Source organism: Schistocerca gregaria, chromosome 1 (genome assembly GCF_023897955.1).
Source record: "Schistocerca gregaria isolate iqSchGreg1 chromosome 1, iqSchGreg1.2, whole genome shotgun sequence".
Lineage (NCBI taxonomy): Eukaryota > Metazoa > Arthropoda > Insecta > Orthoptera > Acrididae > Schistocerca > Schistocerca gregaria.
Window position 1 is genome coordinate 217,913,684 of NC_064920.1, and position 18,180 is coordinate 217,931,863.

The following is an 18,180-nucleotide window of genomic DNA, read 5'->3' on the forward strand; positions in this document are numbered from 1 at the left end:
TATTGACTTGCATTGAGAATCAAGTAATGCTTTTTGAAGGACAACATTTTTGCCTTGCGAGATTAACTTTACTTAACAAGCACTATAAATGTCTGTATGCAGTATCAATACATGTATGAGAACATTTATTGCATATCTGTTCAAATAAAATGAGATTTGTAAGGTAACAGCATTGAATTCTATATCCTCCTGTGTTTCACAAAATTGTCAAATTTTAAGCAGTGTAATAGATTATTGTGGTGGCTAGTTGATAGTTTCTTGCATATCCCTTGCACTAGCACTGCACAAGTCAAATGTCATGTGATTATTCAAGCAAGATCAATACTGTATCAAGTGCAAGTATCATTTGCCCACCCTACCCTCCCGAATTTTTCAAAATAAATTTGCACATGACCTAAATAGCTCAAGCTTTATCACTAAATGTAAGACAACACTTATAGCAGTTTATCAAACAATGTAAAATGTTGATATCAGCAGAAATAGTTTAATACATGAATATAAAATGACCCTATAGTTTTCAAATGACAAATTTGGGGAAAACCTTATCTGACATGTTCCAACCCATGAGAATCGTCTCATTTTTTGGGTCTGTGGAACAAAAACCGGAATCTAATCTAATCTTATAATTGTGTAAATATGATATGTTTCCTATTTAACTGTGTTTTTGATCTATTTATTGACCGTAATTAGGATGGTAGTTGACCCACAAAATTTATTAAATGGTTGTCTGTTTGCCCGCAGGTTGTAGGTGGTAGCAAATTGGTACACTTATAATTGACTTTAATTTAATATTGTTGAAACAAACCAACTGGTATGGAACAATTGATTATCTTTTGTCAGAAATGAAGCACCATAGCTACACTTTTTTATAGTTATATCTATAAACTGAAGTCATCTTTTTGGTTCCCTACCACTCCCTTCTATTCCTGTAAGTTTGCTTTTTTCTAAACACGAAAGTCTTACTTTATTATCACTTCCGTGTTTGTATTTAATATTCTTATGATGTCTGTGCCTAAGGAGGAGAGAGCCAGAACTGGAAAATTTACAAAAAAGATATAAAATCTTATGATCAGATTAGTGAAAGAATTCTGGAGATGCAAAATGAAAGTATTAAGCTAGGATCAGATTAGAGAAAGGATTCTGCAGATGAGAATGAAAACATTAAGCCATTCAGTCATGATCATGGCTGTTTATGCACTAAATAAAGGTGCCAAAATGGAGGAAAAAGAAAAACTTTATGTGGGGGTGACGAGATCACTGAAGAAGATAAATGATCAAAAAGAAATTTTTATTACTGGGGACCTGAATGCTCAAAAAGAAAATTTAATTATTGAGGACATGAATACATGTACTGGTTGGTTGGTTGTTTGGGGGAGGAGACCAGACAGTGAGGTCATTGGTCTCATCAGATTAAGGAAGGACGGAGAAGGAAGTCAGCCGTGCCCTTTCAAAGGAACCATCCCAGCATTTGCCTGGAACGATTTAGGGAAATCACAGAAAACCTAAAACAGGATGGCCGAACGGGGGATTGAACCATCGTCCTCCCGAATGCGAGTCCAGTGTGCTTAGATGTGCTGGGTGGAGAACGAATTATCCCATTGTTGGTCAGTATGAGGACAATGTGCTAAATGACAATAGGGATTGTCTGATGGGCCAATGTCAACAAAATGTTTTAAAGATAAGAATGGATAGTTTAGGCATAAATCAAGTGCAGGGGATTTAAGTCTTTTACATGTCTGGGAGTTTGGTATCATCAAATGGAAGAAGTGCTGATGACATAAATAATAAAACAGGGCAGGGCAAGAGGGCCATACGTTAACTGAACTCAGTCCTTTGAACTAAAAAAACAACAAATAGGATGAAACAGGTAATATATCACTCAGTTCTTGAAAACATTTCTAGGTGGGGAGCAGAAATGTGGGAAGAAACTAGCATCAGAGAAACAAGCAGGTTGTACTAGAAATGGACTTCTGGATCTGAAGTTGTGGCATCTCCAAGCTAGACTGCGCACCAAATGCCCTCATAAGGGAGGCTACAGGTGTTGATAAGTCAATAACAGACATGATAAAGACGAAATGTCTAAAACAGTATGAGGACGGACAACAGCTATTGAGCACAAAAAATGAGGTAGTGGAACTCAACAGAAACAAGAAAGCATGTGCAACTTAAGAGGAGCTGGGGTCAAGACATCTAAGACATTGATGGATGCCACAGGACTACAAACAAGGAACTGGCATTATCGGACAAAGTGGAATACAGAAAGCAAGAAGCAGTGCCAGCCATAGAATTCTTGGAATATAATGAAGATAATGATGGTGATGACACTGACGATGACGACGACGATGATGATGATGATCATAATGACATCTATGTTTTAGATGTCTTCAATAGTTATAGAATTCTACCATTACTGACACACTGCTACTCACTTCCCAAGTAAATTTTAATAGTGAAAGAATTCTTGGATTTTTCAAAAAAAATCACTAGCATCCGAAACGTAAAGTAGCTAGTTATAGCTGGATAGCACATATTCAGTTTTTTATGTCAATGAGTCACCAACTTATTTACAGCAATATAGATAGTATAGATCATTGTTGAACCTATTTTCAGAATATTCCAACAAAATAATACGTGTCAAACATATGCCTACCTAAACAACTGCTTGCATAGTGTTGATTACTATCAAATAAATTTTAATTAAGCTGTCCTATGTCTTCTTGGTATAGTGCTCAGAGCCATTTGTCTTCTTGGTATACAAATTACAATAGTAAGAATTAATGAAATGATACCACTGAGTCTCACTAAATATTTCAATGAGGTATGATGACATTAACTAAAGATAATTCCATATTTCAAACCAGTCCCTCCTAATTTTTGGGAATAGTTGCAAAGTTACTCAGTGATTCACATTCATGTCTATGGTGAAGCTATGGAGCACCAACATCAAACATTACTCACTACAGATTTTCACTGGTCATCTTGAAACTTACATAATTTTATCCACTCAGTGAGTACATCATTTCTACCCTGTGGCCCAGCACATGGTGGTCAGGTTGTTCTCCATATCACTGGTAACAGACTACATTACTGCTGTATTCACCAGCCCTTTCCACTACAATGTACTTATGAAATATATTGTGATTCCCTTATTTCATTCATGTTTCACTTAGCATTCTTCTTAAACTAAGATAATAAGATGTGATGAAATTTGACACTGGATATTTGTAGGCTTGACAAAGCAGGCTGTAGCCAGGTGTAGACAGGTCACACATGATGAGTGTGCGCCACTCGAAGATTTGTAGTAAAGTGCTTCAAATTCAGGCCCAACAACTTGTTTAAAAAACAGTCTTCAATTTTTTAATAATTTTAAATAATAATGTCAAAACAAATCTATTCTAGATCTGCTGACCAATCTCTCTCACATTCAAATGAAATGACAAACAATGAAGCATCACAATCGAAGACTCAATTTTTAGATCTACTTCTTTGTTGAATATCTGCTTTGAAGGTTTTCACTCCACCCTTCCACTTCATTAAGTGAACCAGGGTTGGGGTTTTCCGGTATGGATATTAAGTCTACCGAAACCTGGTTATGCGCCACAGGGAGCAGTCATAATGTCTGATGCATGGAAGTGGTTTCCAGCCTAAAGGTAGTATAGGGGAGCGGGGAGGGCAGGGGATGAACGAAGTTTTCACATGTCCAAAAACTAAAAGTTCATATATCCAAAAACAAAATGGTGTGGATAATGGCTTAGTGACAATGGTTATGGTACGAGGGCATAAGTAATGCCTCTAAATTTCTTATGTGAGACACTTTAAAGCTTTTTAAATAAAACAAACTTTATTAACATTCTACAACTTTATTCTTCATGTCTCCATATTTATTTCCCAACATAGCCATCCTGGTGCTGAACATATTTCTCTCACTAAGAGACTAGTTAGTTGATACTGCCACTGTAAAAGGTTTGACTTTGTTGACAAACCCACAACCTCGCCTCTTGTCAAAGCAAAATCCTTGAAACTGTTTTTAAGTTTTAAAATGATTGTAGGTATAAACACAGCTAAAGTTCATTTTCTCAGTTGTAATTTAATGGAATCAAAAGCTACCTTCAGTGATCTGAGGAGTCAGGTGACAAAGCACAATAAGCAAAACCAGATGATGCAGTTTGCTATAGTTATATTGTAGTACTAAAAAATAAGATAATTACCTTTCTGTTTCTCGAGATAAGCAGCATTAATTTTCATCCAGAGATCATCTTTATACTTAGTTTCTTTTTCTGACATAATATACGAGTCGATTTCAGCATCATCTATTCCATCGAGATCTAACTCAGCATTTTCCTCTTCTGCCTCTTTCTGTGTATGATCATCAACAGATCCTGTTAAGCCCATGCTGGCAATGTCTGGTCCTGTCAACATAAAATGTCATTGCAAAGTGAGCAGATCAATGCAGATGATGCAGATGCACCCATTAACAATAGAGCCTTTTGGGAAATTGAAGGAGAGCCTTCAGGGAGGTGGAAAGAGTCAAGTTATACATTAAGAGGCAGAAGCAACCACTGCTGGCTACTTCTGTGAAGTATACAAGCAACAAATTTTGACAGAGCTGAAGCAGGACTCGCCTGAAAAGACGACAGGATGCCACTAGTGTCCAGTGTTGTTGATAAGCACATTACTGTAAGTGCACCTCTCTCTGCTGCTATATCATGACAATCCACAACAATGGTCATTGTGCCAGCAGTCCATAGTGCTCCAGATGTTGTCACACTGTCCGCGTGGACACTTATCCACTGCAAACAAGCTCATTTCCTGACTCCAGAGGTATGTGATGTTGCTAAATGGTCCTACAAGGCTGAATGAAAAATAAGTCTGTCCCTTTGAGCACTGGTCATGTGGGACTGTTGAGATCCTGCATGGTGTTGAGTATGGCCCTTCCATAGTCACAGGTCAGCAGGGGGATTTCAATTAACACAGGGGGATTTTAATTAACATGGTGAGAATATTTTGAAAAAATAAACAGAAGTCTCCATAGCCACACTCCTGCTGTTATCCAATTCTGACTTGTGCTAGTAGAGATTACTTCTTCTTACCTGGGGCACAACATGATTTTCTCATGAACAACCAACATTCAAATGAAGTTTTAGAAAGTTAAACCAACATCTTGTTTCATACACAGCTTGCAGATGACATTACTCCTAGCTACATTGTGCAGTTATGCTGCAATGCTACTCATTTACGTAGCTGAATGTGTAGTACATTTCATGCCAATTTGACATCTATTGCATGCTGCCATCAAGATGTTGCATTTTTAATGGCTAGCATAGTATACAGTGTAGAGGCACCCCCTAATAAAAGTCAAGTCAAAGTCGATTGTTACATAAAACAATGAGCAAACACCTAACAAAAATATTTCAGTAAACATCAAATTTTGCTGCAGGTATTTACAAGGCAATAAAATAAAGTATTGAATACAACAAGGAAAATATGAAATGAAATAAGCAAGTTTCATAAAAATGAAAATGGAACTAAACTGCATTTTAAAAAAAAATGATTTGAAAATTTCTTGAGAGAAATTGAGAATTTATATGAAAATGTGGTAAGAGAAACAAATGAAAACACTATGACTGTGAAGAGAACAAAAGAGTAACTTCTGTTGAGCAAACACTAATTCATCTCTTAAGATAGCAGATGGCCCATTAATAATAACAGACAGAAAATTGTACTACTATTTGATTAATTGCACTAGCCTGAAATAATGAAATGCCTGACAATGCCACATGATGTGTATAAAGTCATTTGCAGTACAAAGTATGTAAAGGTGCCTGGAGGTAATGTTGTTTCAACAGAAATTGTTCAAGCTGTAAGCAAAAGTATACAAAATTAATTTCCAAAATTATTTACAAAATGTGTGTGGAGGAAGAAAATATCCTAAAAGCTAGAACAATGCTGTAATAATTCAATCTCACAAGAAGTAAGAGAGAGAGAGACATGAAGTGCAGGCTTGCCAGGCACCTCTTTATAATGTACAAAATATTTACGAGACACATAAAACAAACATTGGATTTTTAATCAAACAAATGCATGAACTTTCTTTAGAAGTGTACATAGCACAGTTAATCATTAGAAAGTTGTGAACAAAATTATAGGTTGCAACAATAAATATGAATTACCATTTTACTGAGACCTATAGATTTACAGAAAGCTTTTGATTAAATTTCATTAAATCTGTATTAACAGCCCTTGAGAAAAAATCCACTGATTCAACCTATGTTAGTATACTGAAGAATATATGCATTAACACCACAATTTACATTACATTTTAATGCATACATACATATGGAACTGTTCTACCATGAAGTAATGGAGTATCCATAAATAAGATTTGTTAAAGTTCATAAGGATAGAGGAACATTCTTAATCAAAAGAAAACTCGGGCAAAGAGATTCCATGCACCACAATTTTTCTTAGCAAGCTTATAGCAAGTCTTTGAATTAGAAAGAAGAAAAAGGGATGTGCGTGAACAGAATACATCTGAACCATTGATGTTTTGCCAATGTCAAACTGTTTGTCACTAGCGCAACTAAACTCTGGCAACTATCACATCACAAGTGAGAGCATTCTTTCATTTCCAAATCATCCATAACTACATCAGTTTAACACTGCAATGGACAAGAACTGATCAACGCCTCCCACTTCATCCACTGCAAGAAGGATAGCAGAAGGACCCTACCTTGGTTGTCTGGTACATCTTCTGGACAGCCATGAAATGGGTCACAACATTTAGATTTGAAGTGATAGTTAAAAACACAACAATATAATGTTCTCCAAAATTCAACATGGGGACTTAATAAGAATGGCAATGATCTGAATAGCTTAAGAAATGTTCCAGGTTAACCTCGTAAACTGATGGAATTTGTACATTAAGTCTATCAAACTAAGAACATAGACCAGCTCTGTAAGGTAGGTCAAAATGGAGTTAGAGCAGGCGGCTACTGCATCAGACGTGTTTGGTTCATGTTGATGCAATTGGTACATGGGATTTCACTAGGTATGGTCTGCATCTCAATTGGAAAGAGAATGGTAAATTGGCTGCCTTGGTAGTAAAATCCTTAAGAGGGGCACTGAAACTCATGGGAGTACATCTTCTTTAGACTAAGATCAGCGTCCAGTGATTCAACATTGAAAGGAATTAAGCTTAATGAGAAACTCAGACAGGCAGGTACTAAAGATGTTAGAATATCACAAGATCCTCAGCAAAGTACAGTGAAAAATAATGTCAGTATATTGCAACAGGGAATTGAAAAACAAAGCGTAAGAGGTTCTTGTTTGTTTGGAAGATTTAGGAACTGAAGATTTAATAGATTTACTATGCCTGTGTGAACATCATATAGTCAAAAGATATGGAAAAGGTAAATGTAAGTGCATGTAAACTTACTTAAGTAGACACAGTGCAGAAAAAAGGAGGAGTTGCCAAACATATTAAAAGTCATCATAGAGTGAAAAATTTAGAAACTAAAAGAATTTATGTAGAGCAACATATAAAAGCATATTCCGGTGATTAAATTAAATGATAGTACTGTAGCTGTGTATAGATCCCCATTGGAAAATTTACACCAGTTTCTGAAAAACTTGGATTCTTTGTTGTAATATCTGTCATACAGAGGGAAGCAAATTATTATTTGGGGGATTTCAATGAAGATTTTCTGGGAGGGTCTTATAGGAAGAGTGACCTTGTTTTTTTAACTCAACATCAGTTGTTGATTTTCTTACTTAGGTAGTGCAGGAAAGCAGCACACTGATAGATTTTATTTTCATAGGTCATAATAAATTTAAGCAAATGAACATCTGTCCTATTGAGGATGATCTTTCTGATCATGACGACATACCTTCATATGGTAATGCAGAATAGTCCTCCAAAATGGCGCATTCAAATAACAATTTAACAATTGCCAATTTATAGAAAACTTGCAGGGGATGAAGTGTACTTGATGCTAATGAAGTATAATTATAAGAAACTATGTAAAAAAACCATGGCTTACTAAAGGGATAAAAATATCTTCTAACTGGAAAAAGAAGGAGTAATGATCCAGAAACAGTCAAATATTATAAAAACTATTGTACTGCATTAAAGAAAGTTATTAAAGCCCAGAAGAATGTGTGTCATGTCCAAGATTAGCACCTCTGGCAATAAAATTAAAACCATTTGGAGTATTGTTGAAAGGCAAACTACGCAAACAAGAGCACAGGAAGACTGTATTGCCACCAAACTGAATGAAATATTTACTAAGGGAACCTGGATGTCATGAGGGCCCAAAGATGGAATTTTATTTTTATTTAATAAAATTATGTGATTTTTCCCAACTCTAAAAATATATACTTCACATATAGTATCTCATCATTTTCATGTTTAAATGCCTTCCTAAAGCAGATCCAGCACATCAATATATAGCTGACACCCTAATGTTAAACACAAAATATTGTTTACAATACCTCATTATTTAATTTTGGCACCACTATTTCCATAGCAACTCATTTGTGCAGTATCTTTGAATAATATATTGACTGTACTATGAGCAGGGATTTATTGCAGTTGATCGTTCTGTTGATACAGTTAGATTACTTGATTTTAATTATGATTTTCGTATGCATTCATGCTGTAAACTTGTTGTTGTGATTGTGTATTTCAATCATTTTAGATCATAAAATGACAAAAATGAAGAAGTTTAATTGTCATGAGGGCCCAAAGATGGAATTTTATTTTTATTTAATAAAATTATGTGATTTTTCCCAACTCTAAAAATATATACTTCACATATAGTATCTCATCATTTTCATGTTTAAATGCCTTCCTAAAGCAGATCCAGCACATCAATATATAGCTGACACCCTAATGTTAAACACAAAATATTGTTTACAATACCTCATTATTTAATTTTGGCACCACTATTTCCATAGCAACTCATTTGTGCAGTATCTTTGAATAATATATTGACTGTACTATGAGCAGGGATTTATTGCAGTTGATCGTTCTGTTGATACAGTTAGATTACTTGATTTTAATTATGATTTTCGTATGCATTCATGCTGTAAACTTGTTGTTGTGATTGTGTATTTCAATCATTTTAGATCATAAAATGACAAAAATGAAGAAGTTTAATTGCAGTCACAAATTTTATGGTAATGAACAAAAATGTGTTGTTGGAAATCATAAAAAATTAAGAAGCACAAATTGAAATATCTTACCAAAACTGAAAAAGATGTTGGTGTTGTAAATAGTGAAAATAGCAGTTACATTATAGTTAGTAAGAGCAAGCTTTTAGAATTGCTTTTGTCTGTTGCTATTTGAAAATACTGTAACAGCAAAAAATTCCTTATATTTAGTGAGGACTTAAGGAAGAGAAGAGGCCTACCCAGCAAAAATAAAGAGCAATTTCAAGTATGTAAAGTAACAAAATATACAATGACATCTCCTGTAACATGCACAAAATAAGTGAAGTGAATATTCGCCTTGCTTGTGCCATGAGGTTTGTTGGGAAAGGAAGAAAAGTAGTCCAGATATTTTGTGCTACGAAAGGTCTTGGATTGCCACCTATCAAATTTGAGAGGTATTATAAACTTTTGTATATGCCCTAACAAAAGTCAGCGAAGCATATATGCAGAGGGCAGAGGAAGACATTGTAGATATTTGTCAATCTCATGATATTGGTGCTGCATTGGACAGTTCCTAGCAGAAGAGAGGCCACAAATTGCTGAATGGAGTTGTCAGTGTCACAGTTACCTCTGTATACATAGGCAAGTTTGTTGGATAATGAATGCCCAACCAAACACTGCCAGATCGTGACAATACAGTAAATTAATACAAAAATGACAAATACTTTGAATTTTTCAGTGGTGGTATGAAAAGTAAGGGGGCAATCTCTATTTTTAGTAGGCCAACTGCTGGACATAATAATAATAATAATAATAATAATAATGTTTATTTGTCCATGTTAACTTTACACTCTTGGAAATCGTCATTTTTTGTACAATTATATCAATATCATGTCGTTCCACGAATGAATATATACATCAAGTAGAACATTGTATATCGTTCCATGCAATAATGTTATAAACACATTAGCAAATTATATATATATCACTCCATACATATAATGATTATATACATCAATTAGCCAATTATAACAATACCACCAGTAATATACTGCAGTATGTAAAAGAATAAACTGCAGCTCAGAATTTTTTTAATGAGTATAAACATCTTTCTATTAACAATTTTTTCAACTTTCCCTTGAAAAGATTGCCTTGGAGATGCTTTATATTTTTTGGCAACTTATTATCAAACTGTCTCCCAGTTACATATGGACTGTGGCCAGTAGCTTTCTTGTTAGTCCATATCCTATGATAGTCACTTTTGGCTCGAATATTGTAATTATGGGTGTCACTGTTCTTTACACTATTTTCCTTGTTCTCTTTTACAAACATTATGGTCTTAAATACATACAATGAGTACACAGTCAGCATTTTATAATTTTTGAAATAGTCCCTACAGGACTGGCATTCGCTTATATTAACAATTATCCTAACTGCTCTCTTTTAAAGCCTGAAAATGTGATCCATATAGACAGTGGAAGCCCCACCTCAGACTTCGATCCCATATTGCAGATGTATTAACCCATAATACACTTGTTTAAGGACAAGGGGAGCTATTATATTTGCAAGACGTTTTAGTAAGTAAATATTACTAGAAACCTTTTTACAGGTGGAGCCGATATGCTCTTTCCAAATGAGATGTTCATCAATCAATATGCCTAACAACTTATATTTGTCAGATGTTTCAACTGTAGAAAGTGGTTGAGTATGAGTATTATTAAAATGTAGCAAGAACTTTATTACCACAGTCTTGTCTTCATTCAGTGTAAGCTTATTCACTGTTAGATATTCTGTGATCATTCCAAAGTTCTCTTTGTTGCTTTGGAATGCTGCCAACTCTGTACAGCCCCAGCTAATAAAAGATGTATCAGCCGCATAATTCACTAGTTTGGAGTTTTGTGGCTGTGTTATATCATTAATATATACTGTAAACAAGAATGGTCCAAGTATACTTCCTTGGGGACCTCCATAATTGAGAATTCTGTATGCTGACTTCACTGTTTGGATCTTACTTTCATTCTTATAATTTAGTTTTGTGCACTGTCTTCTATCACGGAGATAAGAACTTAGTAATTTTAGAGCTACTCCTCTTATCCTGTAATTTTCTAACTTGGATAACAGTACTGCATGATTCACAGAATCGAATGCTTTAGACAGATCTAGGAAAGTCCCTATAAATTTGTTTCCTTCATCCTGCCTGTTCAGTAGTTCATGGAAAAAAGTTGCTAATGTTGTTATCGTAGATCATCGTTTTCGAAACCCATGTTGTGTTTTGTTTAATAGTTTGTATTTACAGAAGAAGGATTCTATTTGATATAGAATTATTCTTTCAAGCAGCTTGCCAAGTGTTGAAGTCAAAGAGATTGGCTGGTAGTTATTTATGTGTGATACACTCCCTACTTTGGTAACAGTGACTCTAAAAGCTTCAACAGTGCTGCTAAACCATATGAAATTTTAAAAAAATTTGATGTATAGGACATGTGCAGAAGAGAGAGTGTGTGTGTGGGGGGGGGGGGGGGGCAAGGCTTAGGAAACTTTGCACAGACATGACAGTAAAAACTATCTAATAGCTAGCAAAGCATTTGCTGGACAAGGTAGACTCACCAAATCAGAAATAGAAGACTTCACACAAAATTATGATCTAGCCATCAGGAGAAACAGTGAAAATGTCAATGAGATGAGAAAAGCAATTTGGGAAACACTGTTTCACAGAATATCCACTAATGAGCAGAACTAAAGCCAATATATAGAGATATTTCAGACTCTAAACTCTTCAAAAAATATTTACATGGCAAAAAATAGACTCTAAATGAAAGCTGCAATAGTTCCCGGCAAAAAATGTTTTTGTTGGCAAGTCATCTTTTCAGATTGGTGTGATGGACACCATAATATGTTCAATGATGCAGTAACAAGCAGATTAAAAACCGTGAGCAGACTATGCATCAAAACTTGGGACAACATGAAAAATGGGCTGCTACGAATGGACAGGCAAAGTGTCGCTGAAGCTGAAAAAGCTTCTGCATGCATCAGAAAGGAGGCCAGAATAACAAAGAAAAGGAAGAACACTAAGTAAGATTGAAAGGACACTCAGAAAAACAAGAATTATGGATCTGCAATGTTTTCGAACATTATCATTGAGAAGAAAATTACATGCAAATCTGTAGTTCTCGTAATCAACATTTGGACATTTTGACATACTTAGATATTGTTATCCCATTCAATATAAAAAAGATACAAAATTAAAATTTTGCATGAATAATAATATAGTGCTTGCTTACATAGTGAACCACATTATTCAACAATGTATTAAACATTTTGGAACATGTTATACATTTTTCAATTGTTAGGAGAGAAAAATGATTTCTAAAAAAAAGTTTTTTTTTTAAATACACAAAACAACAAATTGGAAAATTTTTCTGGTTTACTGTTTAACAAGTTAATAATTAAAAGACTAAAATTTGTTTTGACCTTTTATTATAAGTAGTGAGGAAGTCCAGTGTACCGAAAATAAAAGTTACACACAAATCGGGACATACAATAAAAATCATTATTGGCTCTACTATGTATTCCACAGTTATTAATTATCTTTTTTCCCCACGTAGAGGTCGCAACATACTTATCATTGGTTAAAGTTTCATTCCACTAACTATTAAACTTTTCAGTTATTAAATATCATGATACTATCAAAATATCCACGGGTGTACTGCCGGTCTATAGTGTCCAACGGGCACAATATTTCGGCGATCAAACATGTCGACATCATCAGGTGAACTGACGGACTGAGCTCCTGTGAACGTGCCGGCACAGAGATCCGTACGCTATGGCTGCTCAGGGGGAACTGGTTTCGGTCGCGGCGGCGGCCGATTTAAATACCCTCCGCCAGCGGCGCGCTCCCTCCGCCGTCCGCGACCCGCGCCTGCGAATAAAACTCGTGCACTGGTGGGGAGCGCCAAAGATGACCTCGGTTTGAGGAAGGCTGATGTGTACCAGATTCCGTGTCAATGTGGCAAGTCGTATATTGGTCAGACGATGCGTACTGTCGAGGATCCACCGCGAGACCGTGGCGCGGGGTGCGGACGGCAGAGGGAGCGCGCCGCGGGCGGAGGGTATTTAAATCGGCCGCCACCGCGACCGAACCCAGTTCCCCCTGAGCAGCCATAGCGTACGGATCTCTGTGCCGGCACGTTCACAGGAGCTCAGTCCGTCAGTTCACCTGATGATGGCGACATGTTTGATCACCGAAATATTGTGCCCGTTGGACACTATAGACCGGCAGTACACCCGTGGATATTTTGATTATCAAATACGCCGGGAGAAACTCAAGAATCACATCATGCACCTTTACGGGGAGGAGATGTATCGCAGCATGAAGAAATATGAAAAGTTGCGCCACCGTAGATGTCGTTTGCTAAGTACTCTTGCCTTTCTAAAGAGATGTCGTTCCGAGAATGTTGTTCCAAATTTTGCTAAGGTTATGCATCACATCAATTCTGCAGCAGCTAAGTGAATCAAGAAATGAGCCAGCCTCGCATTGATACGTGAGAGAGTGCAATTCACCCGCCGGAGCCTTGAGTTTACCTCACAGGAATTACTCAAGTTACATTTGCAACTGGCTACTAAGTTCACTTCTTTTTCTTGGGATTGGAGTGATGGTGTCACCTGGGTGTCAGCTGATTCCGCCCATAAGAAGGCTACGGGACGTCAAACAGCAAAGTTCTCACGTCTCCTTGACAAACCATCTCTGCAGGTTCCGTGCAAGACTGTCATCAATTTGAGTGGCATGGTGTTGAGTGATGATGCGGTCTCGGTTTTGCAGAAAGGTCTCAACTTCGCTCCCACCCCCAAGTTCACTCCGGTCGCAGAAATTGTTAGTGCTGTTGAACAGGTTGCAGCTCGACTTCTGCCAGAATCAGCCGAGGAAATACGTCATGAAACTTGTCGTGCGTTGACGAAATCCAAGCCGATGAAGTCAAATATCAGCAGTAAAGAGAGGGCGGCCATTCGTGATCTGAGGGAACGCTCTGAAATTGTTGTCTTACCGGCTGAGAAAGGCAATGCTGCAGTTGTTGTCTCCCGTAAGGACTACACTGATAAGATGCAGAGCCTGCTAAATGACGATTCCTACCGGAAAATCAGCGTTGACCCTACAAAGAAGGTGGAGAACAAGACGAGGGTTCTTCTCAAGGACGCAGATTTACCGGAGGGTGACGCTAAGAAATTGTTACCCCAAGGTCCGGTACCGCCTAGACTATATGGACTCCCGAAGGTTCACAAAGAGGGGATACCATTACGCCCCATTGTCAGCAACATCAGGGCACCTACATATTTGTTGGCCAAATACCTGACGGGAATATTAAGTCCTTATGTGGGTAAATGCCCTCATCACATCCGTAATTCCGTGGATTTTGTTAAACGCCTTGATAGCTTCAGGTTGGATGAGTCAGATATCATGGTGAGTTTTGACGTCGTTTCCTTGTTTACGAGGGTACCTCGCTAGAGTTGATTGGTCAGAGGTTTGACGAGAATACCACTGAACTTTTTAGGCATGTCTTGACTTCCAAGTATTTTCTTTTTAATGGAGAATACTACGAACAAACAGAGGGAGTCGCCATGGGTAGACCACTCTCACCGGTGGTGGCGAATTTGTACATGGAGAACTTCGAGGAGGAAGCCCTGTCGTCATCCGAATGGAAACCTACTTGCTCTTTCCGTTACATGGACGACACGTTCGTCATCTGGCCACATGGTGTGGATAAACTCCTTGACTTCCTTACACATCTAAACTCCATACACCCCAACATCAAATTCACTATGGAGACTGAAAAGGAGGGTAAATTACCTTTCCTTGACGTCTTGGTCAGGAGAAGGGCTGACGGCACCCTAGGTCATGGGGTGTATCGAAAGACAACACACACTGATCTGTATTTGCACGCAGACAGCTGCCACCACCCTTCACAGAGGAATGGGGTACTTAAAACTCTAGTACATAGGGCGCGCACTATCTCTGACACAGAGAGTCTACCCCAGGAATTGGAACATCTGAGAACTGTGTTTCGAAAAAAATTGGTACTCAGAGTGGCAGATACAACGTGCTCTCCGCCCAACCACTGCAGCACAACCTGTTGATATGGATGAAGTCACGAGGGAGGAGGTAGGCACTGCATTTATTCCATACACAGGTGCACTCTCGGGGAAAATCGCCTGCATTCTGAAGAAACACCGTGTCAGAACTGTGTTTTGTCCTCCGAATAAAACTCGTGCACTGGTGGGCAGCGCCAAAGATGACCTCGGTTTGAGGAAGGCTGGCGTGTACCAGATTCCGTGTCAATGTGGCAAGTCGTATATTGGTCAGACGATGCGTACTGTCGAGGATCGATGCCGTGAACACCAGAGGGACACTCGACTAAAGTATCCGAGCAAGTCGGCGGTTGCTGAACATTGTTTGTCGGAAAATCACGCTATGGAGTATGACCGCACAAGGATTCTGGCACAGACGTCGAGATACTGGGACAGCGTTGTTAGAGAGGCCATCGAAATTCGCACCAATGACAACCTCATACACTGTGACTGTGGCTATAATCTTAGCAAGGCTTGGGAACCAGCGATTGGGTTAATCAAGAGTAAATCGAGCAAACGCATAGTTGTGATGACCACGGCGGACAGAGCCATCACACCGACGTTATCTCAGACGCCGTCGCAATCTGTTCCACCGCGAGACCGTGGCGCGGGGCGCGGACAGCGGAGGGAGCGCGCCGCGGGCGGAGGGTATTTAAATCGGCCGCCGCTGCGACCGAACCCAGTTCCCCCTGAGCAGCCAAAGCGTACGAATCTCCGTGCCGGCACGTTCACAGGAGCTCAGTCTGTCAGTTCACCTGATGATGGCAACATGTTTGATCGCCGAAATATTGTGCCCGTTGGACACTATAGACCGGCAGTACACCCGTGGATATTTTGATTATCAAATACGCCGGGAGAAACTCAAGAATCACTTCATAATACTAGTAAAAGTTGCAGGCCTTGACATCCAGGTCCCCTTGACAAAAAGTCAGATGTTGGAAATATTTTTAATAATCTTTTTAAATGTAGTGGAGAAAATAGGAGTCAGATGTTCATTAGAAAAGGCAAAGCTACATGTGAGAGAGGCAATACCTATGAAGTTTGATAAAATTTAAATTCTATGCACCTCTCATTCTGAAAGTAGGAAAATAATAAACTCACTCAAAAGTAAAAGCTTGAATGGAATTGATGGCATTTGCGAGACGGTACTGAAAGCTTGTTCCCAACAGGTAAGTAGAATTCTCTGCCAAATATGTAATAACTTACTGTAACAAGGTATTTTTCCTAATAGATTGGTACATGCTGTTCTTAAACCATTGTATAGAAAGAGAGATAGGTCTGGTATGCCAACAACTGCTACTCAGTCTCACTTCTGGCACCTTTACCCAAAATTTTTGAAAAAGTAATGTACTCAAGAGTAGCTTCGCAAATTTGTAAAAATTAACTACTAACAAAATATCAATGTGCTTTTATGGAAATCTTTTGAACAGGAATGCTCCAAATAACTGAACATCACTGATCAAGATTTTCTATTATCTCTCAAAGGTTTTTGATTGTGTAACTCACAGAATTCTTCTAGATAAGCTTAAGTACTGTGGTATGAGTGAGACAGTGTACAACTTGTTTAATTTATATTTAACTGCAAGACTGCAGAAGGTTGAAATAAACATTCACATAATGCACAAATTGCAGCAGATTCCTCAAAATGGGGGGTCCCATAGGGTTCAGTCTTGTGTCCCTCATTGTTCTTAATATAATATATTAATGACTTGCCACTCCATATTCACAAGGATGAAAAGCTAGTTCTTTTTGCTGATGATAATAGTGTAGTAATCACACCCAACAAACAAGAACTAGCTGAGGAAAATTATTAAATGTTTTCCTGCAGATGGACGCTTATTGTTGTTGTTGTTGTTGTTGTCTTCAGTCCTGAGACTGGTTTGATGCAGCTCTCCATGCTACTTTATCCTGTGCAAGCTTCTTCATCTCCCAGTACCTACTGCAACCTACAGCCTTCTGAATCTGCTTAGTGTATTCATCTCTTGGTCTCCCTCTACGATTTTTACCCTCCACGCTGCCCTCCAATACTAAATTGGTGATCCCTTGATGCCTCAGAACATGTCCTACCAACCGATCCCTTCTTCTGGTCAAGTTGTGCCACAAACTTCTCCTCTCCCCAATCCGATTCAATACTTCCTCATTAGTTATGTGATCTACCCATCTAATCTTCAGCATTCTTCTGTAGCACCACATTTCGAAAGCTTCTATTCTGTTCTTGTCCAAACTATTTATCGTCCATGATTCACTTCCATACATGGCTACACTCCATACAAATACTTTCAGAAATGACACTTAAATATATACTCGATGTTAACAAATTTCTCTTCTTCAGAAACGCTTTCCTTGCCATTGCCAGTCTACATTTTATATCCTCTCTACTTCGACCATCATCAGTTATTTTGCTCCCCAAATAGCAAAACTCCTTTACTACTTTAAGTGTCTCACTTCCTAATCTAATTCCCTCAGCATCACCCGACTTAATTCGACTACATTCCATTATTCTCGTTTTGCTTTTGTTAATGTTCATCTTATATCCTCCTTTCAAGACACTGTCCATTCCGTTCAACTGCTCTTCCAAGTCCTCTGCTGTCTCTGACAGAATTACAATGTCATCGGCGAAGCTCAAAGTTTTTATTTCTTCTCCATGGATTTTAATACCTACTCCGAATTTTTGTTTTGTTTCCTTTACTGCTTGCTCAATATACAGATTGAATAACATTGGGGAGAGGCTGCAACCCTGTCTTACTCCCTTCCCAACCACTGCTTCCCTTTCATGTCCCTCGACGCTTATTATATTTTAATAAAATGTCGTATATACAGTTCTGTACAGTAAATGACATAATACTATTAATAGATATAGAGTTTGAACTGAAGCCTGCAGTAGCTAAGGTAGAATATTCCAATTTTTGGGAG

The 18,180-nt window shown here is 37.9% G+C and overlaps 1 protein-coding gene across 4 annotated transcripts in view; it reads right to left on the reverse strand.

Moving 5' to 3' along the window:
• LOC126337296 (transcription factor IIIB 90 kDa subunit) overlaps window positions 1-18,180 on the reverse strand; it is a 342,489-nt gene that overhangs the window by 16,332 nt on the left and 307,977 nt on the right. For all 4 annotated transcript variants that reach the window (XM_050001455.1, XM_050001456.1, XM_050001458.1 and 1 more), the window contains one exon: window positions 4,209-4,409. In XM_050001455.1, coding sequence (XP_049857412.1) covers window positions 4,209-4,409 — 201 coding nt within the window. The remainder of the gene's footprint in view (window positions 1-4,208; window positions 4,410-18,180) is intronic.